General features: G+C 41.1%; 1 protein-coding gene across 1 annotated transcript in view; it reads left to right on the top strand.

Annotated features, from left to right (window-relative positions):
• The first annotated feature begins 4257 nt into the window (after positions 1-4257).
• LOC147026560 (rho guanine nucleotide exchange factor 7-like) overlaps positions 4258-12044 on the top strand; it is a 144518-nt gene continuing 136731 nt past the window's right edge. The window contains exons 1-2 of the mRNA XM_085882090.1: positions 4258-4615; positions 5737-5973. Coding sequence (XP_085738216.1) covers positions 5971-5973 — 3 coding nt within the window. The 5' untranslated portion in view covers positions 4258-4615; positions 5737-5970. The remainder of the gene's footprint in view (positions 4616-5736; positions 5974-12044) is intronic.

Genomic DNA, 12044 nt, shown 5'->3' with positions numbered 1-12044 from the left:
AAGGATGACCCTATCAGCTTTTTGATATCAAGTGAGGAATCTATAATCTTAGCAATCCTGTAATGCTTTCATCGCAGACATTTTCCCATTGCAGACACGTCGGTGATCTCTCTTTTCTACCGCCACCTTTCTGGTCTTGCACCTCCGCTCTTTCCGTGCTCTGTCCACCACCCCACCCCCACCAGGTTTCTGCAGGGTGCGCATGGTTTGCCCACAACCTTATTCTGATCAAACTCCAAAAATCCAGAATCACTTCACACCTCCACTCATTTTCTCTTTTCTCAAGCCTGTGGAACCAACTTCCACATCCTTTTCAATCTCTTTGTTACCTTCAGGTCTTCAAGACAGCTGTTCACCACCATCTCAGATCATCCCCAATCCAAAACAATTATCTTTTCTACCCCAACCTCAAATCCTTCCAACTTTCCAATTTTTACTCTCCTAAGAGTTTGCTTCTGTATCCATCTTGTCCACCCTATACACCCTCTCCTACCCCTGATTCTTCCCCACACCCATTGTTTGTCTAAGCCTCCCTCTATTTTGTCCCTCAACCCTGCTGTTGGTATTTCATTTCTCTTTCTATTTTTCCTTTTGTTCTGTTGCATCCTGATCTGTTCTATGTTCCAGCTCTTCCATGAGCCTTGATCTTGTATCCATAACAAAAAAATAAAATGCCGACCACACTTTTGATGCTGCACTAGTCACTGTTTATATAAAAAAATCCTGTTCTCATTCCTATCATATCCATTCATTTATTCCTCTTTTTTTTTTCTACCTACAAAACAATCTTCTAATGTCAATGCAATACCATTTTCTCACCAGACCACCATAAATATACCCATCACATCCTGTCGGATTATTCCCGATTTTTCAACATCCCTTGGCACGAACACGAACCTTTATAGCTGTATTCAAACAAAAAAATTCCCGAGTAACCCTTTACAGTGGGAAACTGCAGAGAAAGTGGAAAGGAAAAAGGAGAAGGGAAATTATGAAGGTAATGGGTACTTAGGCTCTACCTACTCCATTTTAAAAATGAAAATGCATACACAGTCATCACTGAGTTCACATTGTTTATCCATGGAGAATCATCAGTGTTAAAGAGCAATAGTATAGCCTCAACCTGTCTATGAATACCTTGGTAACAGTTGCATGAACCTTAAAGATAAAAGTGGCTTTACAATGTGTTAAAATCAAATTGTATTTTTCATTTCTTGCAGGTGAAAAGGTCATCCAAAGCAAACCAGCTCAGTAATTCGTTGGTGAGACTGTTTCTTTTTGATCCTGAGATGAAGACCCATAATGACCTGTGCTGAAAAGTACAGATTTCAAACTTCGCCTTCAATGCCTGGGATTGGCCTGCCATTATTTAGCACGGATAACATCCATAATCTTAATTATATTTTGAATGCAGTGCTGTACATTTCGTTCTGTATTTCCAAAATGACAAGCAGCACTATGTTTTTCACAAGTCAACCTTCAATTTATGAGAACGGTAATTGGTTTCACTTCCATCTTGCAAAAGGTGTATTACTCACCACTCAGAAGATAACAGACATGAGAGAGGATGGGAATGGGAGGGTGAGGGAGGGGGGAGAAGATTGAGAGTCCATCCATCATGTCATTCGCACAAGGGCCTCGGCCGCCATTCCACAGCATGGTCAAGGATGGTTGTGGGCCCCTCGTACTAGTAATACATTCCAAAAAGACCTGGCCAACTTTGGTTGTTAATATATTTGGTACCACAAATGATACAACGATACCCTTTGTTTTATATGATAAAGAAACTCAAAAAGTTTTCTTTATTTTCAGGTCTGGTGGTTTAATGTAAAAGAAAATGGCGACTGCACAGGAGAAAGATCAGCGTGTCAAATGGTTCATCAAGATGAGATCCGGCACGCAAGTTCAGTGTACTTTCGTAAAAGGTATGGAAGGAATCCGCCATCGCGGACTTGTATCAGAGAGTAGTACAAGAGTTTTAAGGAGAAATAGAAAAGTACCGGTCAACCAAGCACAAGTGCAGCAGACGTTGAACCAGTGAGTGAATCATTTCAACAAAGTCCCAGAAAATCAATTTGATGCGCATTCAGAGACCTGGGACGATCAACCACTACTGTACACAAGTCGCCTGATCCATCTGTGTGGAAAGTGGGGTTCTAACCAAGTATGAACTTGAATTGAGAAGTACGGAGGGGCACCAACTTATTGTACACCATTCCTTCCTAATTCCATATGTAGGCGCTGGGTGCCGAATGAAGGGAGTACTCAGTTTTTACTCCATTTGTTTTCTTGTTTGTCCGGGCGATATCTCAGCAATCCTTTGAGCGAGGAAGCTGAAATTTGGGGACAAAAGTGAAGATGTGCTTTGGCAAAAATGCTATTTTTATTTTTTGATTAAACAATTAATCGATTAATTACTTAATTATTATATATTTATTAATTATTTATTTATTTAATTCTCTTCTGGGCAATATCTCAGGCACCTTTTGAGCTTGGAAGCTGATATTTTGGCATGACAGTGAACAAATGATTTGGCGAAAAGGAGTATTTTTGATTTATTGATTATTCAATTTATGGATTAGTTATTTTCTTTCTTGTTTGCCCAGGCGATATCTCAGCCATCCTTTGAGCTAGGAAGCTGAAATTTGGTGACAAAAGTAAAGATGTGCTTTGGCAAAAACGTATTTTTTATTTTTTGATTAATCACTTAATTGATTAATTTCTTAATTATTATTGATTTATTTATTTAATTTCTCATCTGGGCAATATCTCAGTCACTTTTTTTATTTTTTTTAGGTCAGAAGTTGATATTTGGCTATAAAGGGTATTTTTGATTTATTGATTAATCAATTACTTATTTAATATTTTTGATTAATTACTTAATTTTAAAAAAGTTAGATTCCGATGAAACAGTGGTGGTTTAGGTATGCTATTTAAGAAATGATTAAGAAATTAATTATTTTATGATTATTATTCATTCATTTTAATTATGCAATTAATCAATGAATCAATCAATTTTTGTACACCACTCCCTCCCAATTCTGACTCCATGTGCTGCATGGCGGCATCACCGGACGCCGAAGGTGCCCCGGCAATGTCGCACGCTGGAGGATTTGTTATTTATTTATTTGGCATGGGGCGGTGTACTTTGAATGTATCTCTACTTGTTTGATTTATTGATTAATCAATTAATCGATTTAATTATTTCCTTTCTTCTTTGTCCAGGCAATATCTCAGCCATCCTTTGAGCAAGAAAGCTGAAATTTGGGGACAAAAGTGAAGATGTCCTTTAACAAAAACAGTAGATTTTTAGTAGAAACAAAAACAAAAACAAAAACAGTAGATCCGGACGCAGAAGACGCCTTGGCGATGTCACGTGATGGGGATTTGTGATTTATTTGTTTATTTGGCAGAGGGCGGTGTACTTTGAATGTACTGCGACTTGTTGGGAATCGCTAGATATCCGTTATTGTGGGGTTTTGTGTGTGTGTGTGTGTGTGTGTGTGTGTGTGTGTGTGTGTGTGTGTGTGTGTGTGTGTGTGTGTGTGTGTGTGTGTGTGTGTGTGTGTCTGCAACGCGAGGCTCCACAGCACAAATCAGCAAACCGATTTCGATGAAACTTGGTTACCAGGTGCCATATGCGCTGGGAGTGTGCGCGTTTGAGTTTCGTTGCTATGCAGCAGCCGAAAAACCACGTTTTAAGAACCCAAACGGCAACTGACGTAGCGCGGCTTCTATGATAGATAGAGCGACCGGACCAACTCCTGCCTATTCCTTGCATCCCCATCGAGTATGATACTTTATTTGTTTCATGAAATACCCAGCCGACATTCTCGACCCCAGAGCAAAGCTCTGGGAACGAGCGTGACAAATCTCTCCTCACAGGCGAGTGCGCACTGCGCATGCGGCCGCTCGCGTCCAATCAGAGCAAGGCTTACATTCGATAAACGAAATATTTCACCGACGAGTTTCACAACGAAAGAAGACGATTTTCACAGTTTTCTGAAACCTTTGCTTCGCTGTGCTTCTGGAAATATATGTAATAGAAGTCCAAAATATTGTTCACACCGTTATGAAGACAAAACACGTGTAGAATACGACGAAAAACGCTGAGAATTTTTACAACCAAAACAACCGATGGGTGCCAAAACAATGAAAATTTGACCACGTGACTGCTTGGACCAATCATAGCTCAGTTTTGGGATCGGCCTCATAGCGGCCAATCAGCGCAACTTCTCTCACGCTCGTTCCCAGAGCTTCACTCTGGGGTCGAGAACGGCCAGCCGACATCTTTTTTATGAGTCGACAAAATCATCGATGGTTGGAAGCTGTCATTGGTCGTCAGTGACGTCAGCCGATAGTCAAACGCCCTCGGATTGGCCAGCTACTACTGAGATTCGATTGTCCCAACGATCACTGACACCATCTTGTACGAAGAGCGCGGTCTCCGGGCCGGTGACTTCGAGCCTCGAGGAGACGATTCATGTTTTATACCTGACCATTGGAAATCGACTCATTTCCGTTCCTCGTGGACTCGTGTGGCGTCAGTTGGTTCGACGATTTTCACCGCTTTTGCTTCGTTGCACAACGATAAATCGACTCTGTTTCGCTTTCGGTGAGTATATGTTTAACTCGTTTCTCTGTGTGACCCACAAACGGTCCGTTTTGATCGCTTTAGATTCAGAAAACATGAAAATTCATCGCCGAATGTCGCTGCAGCGTATTTTTTTGACTCCTTAGCAACTCGGCGTGGCTCCTTAGCAACCATCTGAGGCCTTGACTACGCCTAGCCAATACGGTTCGAAAATTCGAACAAACTGCGGGGAATTAATTGTGTCGCAGCCTGTCTTTGAATTCTGAAAATCATTTCATGATACGGTTGATACCTTTAATCAGTCGCCACATACAAATGGTTGTAGTCGCTGTGTTAAAAGAAGGCTTGCTTCAGTATTTACCATCGAAGCTTTTTCTGCGGACATAAAATATCGCCTTCCTGCGTTCACTTCCAACTCTGAACTCGTGTAATATTTATTTCGAATTCAGCGCCTTCACATTTCAGTTTGCAATTCCTGCATTTTGCATATTCGACACAATACTGATGGCTCTTTAATCATCATTTACGTTTATTTAATCATCATCGACCAGTGTAAATCAACTCGACCTTCGAGACGGGGGTGGGGGGGGGGGTTGAAAATTGGGGTATTATAAGGGACGTTTTCACAAAAGCGGGTCAGGTAACGGTAAAGAACAAACTCAAAAATCAACTTTCTTTGATATTCTCTAAATAGTGCTTGTGAACCCCTTATAAGGCCAAGAAAAATGTTCAAATGATGTCAGCAACTCAGGATCACCATAAGGCCTCTGCACTGACTGGGGAATATATGCTTGATAAAAATTCTCGGACAGTCTTTACCGTTACCTGACCCGCTTTTGTGAAAATGTCCCATAAGAGGGTCCACTGGGTGGAATTATTATAATAGAGCATATTCATATTTATCATGAGATTAATTACAGATGTGCTGTTAGCGATGAATTTATTCCATTTTAAGTCTAATTCGTCATGAGAACCTCGTTTGAACTTCATAAAACCTCTCATTCAATGTTTTGTTATACCGATACATCGGATATGTACTTTATCGTAATTAATTCTACCTCTGTCGAGAAACTTAATATTGTGATTTTGATGGATAACTGAGTAACATCGATGATCGAGCACATATTTTTCTTCTATTGTAGGTATACCCAGCATGTGATTTATGTCGCAAGAGAACTTCAACAGCTTTTACCTCGGAAGGTCTCGAACGTTATGGACATTGAATCTCGGACGCCCACAATATGCAATTACTGCAGTAAACTTGTCAACAAGCACCTACTTTGCAGAAGCTCGCTCCAGTCCAATTCCACTCCAATCAGAATGGCAAGTGGAATCTGGTGCATCAAACGGACAACGTCGACCCGTCAAACCGTCACATGGTGAGTCTTCAATTCTATAGTATCAGTTATTGGGATTTGCTAGATATCCGTTATTGTCGGGTTTTCCGTGTGTGTGTGTGTGTGTGTGTGTGTGTGTGTGTGTGTGTGTGTGTGTGTGTGTGTGTGTGTGTGTGTGCCTGCAACACGAGGCTCCACAGCACAAACCAGCAAACCAATTTCGATGAAACTTGGCGACCAGGTGCCATATGCGATGGGAGTGTGCACATTTGAATTTCGTTGCTAAGCAACCACCCGTTGCTATGCAGCAGCCGAAAAACCGGGTTTTAAGAACCCAAACGGTAACTGACGTAGCGCGGCTTCTATGATAGGTAGAGCGACCGGACCAACTCCTGCCTATTCCTTGCATCCCCATCTAGTTATCGCGACAGCATAACATTCCTCTATCTCTCATAGTTTCCGAATGGCAGCCCTCCGAATGCGGAAAGGTGGTGAACCAGGGAATATGTTAAGTGACCTTGACCTTGGAAACCATCGATGACGGAACGTTCACATTCGGTGTATGGATAGAGTTTAATAACTACTACAAAATTGAACCACAGCATTTTTCCAGATTCGATCACCAAGGGTGTCGGGGCTGAAATACGCAAAATTCGAAAAAATACTTTTTCTCGACCTACGTTCACTATTTTCAATACTTGTCCTACAGTTTTGAATGTGGAGAAACGAGACTTCGGAATTAAACACTTCGAGATATTTAGAAAATTTTACTCGAGCCAATTTTTGATTTAGGTTTTATTTTTCAAATGGTAGTCCTGTGAGGAGTGCCAGTTGGCAAAATACGCAATATACGCCACGCAAATACGCCAGGCAGAGGAATTGTATGTGAACCAATACGTCTTGGCAATGAATCTTCGTCGGTGGATCAGTCAGAATGAAAAGCATCGTATCCAGCGCTTCGATCCTAGCGGATCCCTCGTCGCCTACCGGCTTGTTTTCTTGCTTTCTTGCTTTCTTGTTTGGCTGGGCGAGATTTGAGCTATCGTTTGAGCTCAGAAGCTAAAATTTGGGGACAAAAGTGAAGATATGCTTTGGCAAAAACCTTTTTTTTATTTTTTGATTAATCAACTAATTTATTCATTCCTTAATTATTATCGATTTATTAATTACTTATTTATTTTCCTTCTCTGGGCAATAACTCAGGCACCCTTTTAAGCAAGGAAGTTGATATAATTTGGACATGACAGTGAAGAAGTGATTTGGCTATAAAGGGTTTTTTTGGTTTATTGATTGATCAATTAATTATTTAATTTCTACATTAATTACTTAATTTTGAAAAAGTTACAGATTTGGATGAAACGGTGGTGGTTTTCGTTTGCAATTAGCTAATTGATTGAGAAATGAATTAGTTTACGATTATTATTAATTTTAATTATGCAATTAATCAATTATTGTATACCGCTCCCTCCCAATTATGTCTCCATGTGCTGCATGGCGGCATCACCGGACGCCGAAGGTGCCCCGGCAATGTCGCACGCTGGAGGATTTGTTATTTATTTATTTGGCATGGGGCGGTGTACTTTGAATGTATCTCTACTTGTTTGATTTATTGATTAATCAATTAATCGATTTAATTATTTCCTTTCTTCTTTGTCCAGGCAATATCTCAGCCATCCTTTGAGCAAGAAAGCTGAAATTTGGGGACAAAAGTGAAGATGTCCTTTAACAAAAACAGTAGATTTTTTTTGATTAATCAATTATTTAATTATTATCGATGTATTCATTATTTATTTATTTCTCATTTGGGCAATATCTCAGGCACCTTTTAAGCTTGGAAACTGATATTTTGACATGACAGTGAACAAGTGATTTGGCTATAAAGAGTATTTTTGATTTATTGATTAATCAATTAATTACTTTATTTTCAAAAAGTTACAGATTCGGATGAAACAGTGGTGGTTTTCGGTATGCTATTCGGCAATTGAGAAATCAATTATTTTACGATTATTTATTTTAATTATGCAATTAATTATTGTACACTGCTCCCTCCCAATTCCATCTCCATGTGCTGCATGGTGTGTAATAAAAAAAATAGTTTCATACATTGCTGAATTTTTGGAAGAAGAAAGTTTTGAAGCATTTCCAAGTATCTCTGTTAGTTTATTGTATTGTGGAGGATGAGATCCAATGGGTTGGGTTGAAGTCATGCCACACCAAACAAGCAGTGTTGGCTGACTTTGGCTGTGTTTGACTATTGTTTCTGGATTATTTCCTGACCAGTAATGGCAGTTATGCCTGTTGACAAAACCACCAACTTGGAAAACAGCTTTGTCAGACCAGATAATGTTATGTAACAAACTAGACAGTCATAAATCCATTGAAGGAAATGTTCACTAAACTGCATCCTCTTGTCACAATCATCTGGAAACAACTGCTGAACATAACTAGATAGTTCATAGAACTCCTTACACCATGCAGTGTTTGAGTATATATTTCAAATGAAATAAAATAATGATTTTAAAGGTCGTATAAAAAAATCCAGAGGTTTAGCACCGTTGATACGTCTAAGTACTGCAAATCTAGAGTTTTTTTGGAATTGATAAGGAGATTTGTGTTCTACAATGTTGAATTATATAATTAATTGAAGTAAAATAAAGATTGTAAAGGTCGTATAAAAATTAATTCGAGAAGTTTACCACCATTGACATAGTTACTATTACACCACCCAATCTGACGTGTTACATTTGTTCTTCGTGTCTGTTGTTTGTGTCCTTTATGATGTCCTTAAAAACGGTAAGTTTCCTGTTTGGAATGATTTTCAATTTTGACTGCCAGACAGAGTAAAAAAAATCTCACCCTCTGCGCATACATGATCGGGAGGAATTCAGAGCCAAAGTCCGGTTAAACTGCAGTTTTGTTTTCCGATTCATGTTCAGATTCATGTTCAAAACATAACATTGAATTTAAGTTGGTCCTCGATCATAAACTGATATTTGTAGATGTACGGACTGACAGACAGAAGTGAGCCCATTGCTTAACCCCACTTTTCACTTCATGTGTGCGGGGTAATGACGTTTGTATGGTTTCCACCTCAAGTCCTTTAAAATTGTGTGACTTGCATGACTAACAGCTGTGATATGTCTTCATGATCTTCTTACGTCTTTGACTGAAGCAGTTGTTATAAGCTTTTGGTGACCGTTTTTAATAGTTTCTGGATCAAAAGTGGCATGTGTTCCCATTTCTTGCCGCTACCATCTTTGAAGTGCAATTACAGACTGCCAAACCTCATACCATGCTACACTCTTTGTAAAACATTTAATTTCTCAGCCATAATGGATCAATCTGAAAGCAAAGAAAAAAATTATATTAATGGCAATTAACAAGCTTTCAATCTATTTTTTTTAATGCTCGACCTATAATAACAAGAGTACTGCATTTCATTATTTTTAAAAGATCTTAATTATGGATCACCCTCTATATACAATATATATATATATATATATATATATATATATATATATATATATATATTGTTAAGGAACAGGGGTTCGGGCTACCACGTGGGGGGTTCCCGGGCTTATCTTCCCGACTACAAATAACTCCGAGCAGGGTTATGCTTCGAGGTTTCTGCGATACCTTTCCGTTGGTACGGCAACCTAACTAGAGGCCAAACCCTCGGCACCACACCTGGTGACCTTTTACTGAGCAGAACAGATAGGTGCAGCACCGGCAAGTCATGTGAGCCAATTAGTGGGGTAGAATGTCCCAGGCTAACACCGAGTGTTGACTGTGCTAAACCAATACGGAAAAGACATTACGAACAGGCTGCAAGAACATGTCGGGGTTTATTTTCAGTGAAGGAACATCAAAAGGAGGGAGGGGGTTCATGTGGCACCTATATACAAAAAGGTTTTATTAACAAGTGATGGTAAAACACATGTGCAGGGTATTTGTGAGGGTGCTACACATATATACAGTGGATTGGACAGAGACACAGAGCAGAGCCTTTACCCTCGCACTTATTGGGCCCACTTAAGACAATCTTATCTATGACTAAACATAAGAGATGGCGGCATCAGACTCATTCTGAGGAAAAGTAGGGAAGAGTATGAGAATATGAGAGGCAGAGCGAGGCTTGCTGGCGACCACTTTCTTACCCTGCACGTACACAAGGGCACATGCTGGTCCATAAGTGTAGGGGGGGGATGGTAACGCAGAGAATGCAGGGATGTGTCGGTGCCGTGCCGATACGGGCTTCTGGAGTTGCTGTGCCAGGAGGCTGCGTGCTGTATTCTCCCTTGATCCCATCTGGTCAGGCTAGTAACAGGGCAACTCGCCCCAATGGTTCGCCAATAGCTCGTGGTTTGACGACGGGGACGCCCTTGCAGCTCCCATGACTAATGGTCGATGGACAAGCAGCTTGACAAGGATCGCAGCTCGGCTCGGCTCAGCTCACAAGGTAGCGGTTCTGAAAAGCAGCGGCTGTGAAAGGCATCCGTACGAAGTGTTTTTTTATCCACCCTTTCTCGCTAGCATATTCGTCACGTGAGAACGGCATCAATATTTGTTTACCTCACAAGTGTTTGTATTTTGTTATATTAATGGTATCGTATTAATTTGTAATTGCAATGAAAATACAGAGAGATTGAGTTCAAAGCAGAATGAGGAAATTATGTGAGGGTTTCCACCCGTGACATTCACGGATTTGGCGTTTGCAGTTTCGCCATTGTGACATCATAGAAATATTACTCACCTTATTTATGTTGAGGTCAGCTGCAGTACGTTTTCTGCCCAAGTCCTTTACGAACTGGCTGTCCAGCCCCTTCCCATGCATAGCACGGGTACCTCGCTTGTATATACAGCATGCATATATATATATATATATATATATATATATATATATATATATATATATATATATATATATATATATATATATTCCTGGTGTTGGCACAGTGGCTAGGGCAGCGGCTTGGGATCCAAAAGGTCCTGAGTTCAAGCCCCGTTCGGCCACTGAATTAATACACCAGGGGGTTGACTCAGCCTGTCATCCTTCCGAGGTCGGCAAAATGAGTACCATTGTACTGGGCCGGTGTATATCCCGATTAAAATCGGTGTACCATATCCCTGTGTCGTTAGAGGCGACCAAGGTTGCGTCAGGAAGGGCATCCGGCGTAAAACATGTGCCAAATCACTATGCGGATCATATGGATGATCCGCTGTGGCGACCCCCTAACGGGAGCAGCCGAAAGGAGAAGAAGAATAAGAAGATATATATATATATATATATATATATATATATATATATATATATATATATATATATATATATATATATATATATTGTTGCGGATTTGGAAAGCTATCGCACTCAACATTCAGGTCCTTTAGCTCAGTTATTTCGGTAAGCACATGTTGCCAGTTACGGTCCCGACCCTAGTCAAATGGGTAATTTAATGTTCCTGCGCTGTGAAGTTGTTTTAATAGTCAGGTTTTCTTTCCGTTATTTTTTACACCACCGACTGCACCGCCAATGTCGCCGCCGACCACACCGCATGCGCCCTCGCCAGCATTCGGTTTCTCCACCTGGCCAATCACGGGGTTTGCCGCCCGTTTTGGCGAATGGGAGGAATGACAAGGGCGCATGCGCAGAAGGTCGTCCGTTGTGGAGAAGGCAGGGTTCTGGGAGGAGCCACACGGTGGCCCTTGACCAATCTGCGTGCAGCAGGTGGGGTGACCGCGACTCAGCCAATCCGGGCCCGCGACGGGAGAGGGCGGAGTTGCGAGGAGGCCCCTGCCCCCCCGCCCCTTCAAAGCGGGGGAGATAACAATAGCGCGGTCTGTGCGCTGGAGGAGTTCGTTCTTTCTGTACTGGGATCGGCGCGTCGAAGAGTTCGTTCTTTCTGTACTGGGATCGGCGCGTCGAGGAGTTCTTTCTTTCTGTACTGGGATCGGAGCGTCGAGGAGTTCGTTCCTTCTGTACTGGGATCGGCACGTCAAGGAGTTCGTTCCTTCTGTACTGGGATCGGCGCGTCGAGGAGTTCTTTCTTTCTGTACTGGGATCGGAGCGTTAAGGAGTTCATTCGTTCTGTACTGGGATCGGCGTGTTGAGG

Source organism: Eptatretus burgeri, chromosome 5 (assembly GCF_056783735.1).
Source record: "Eptatretus burgeri isolate ZD-2024b chromosome 5, Ebu_testis_v1, whole genome shotgun sequence".
NCBI lineage: Eukaryota > Metazoa > Chordata > Myxini > Myxiniformes > Myxinidae > Eptatretus > Eptatretus burgeri.
Note: the sequence above shows the minus strand (reverse complement) of the source record. Positions and strands in the feature narration are given on the sequence as shown.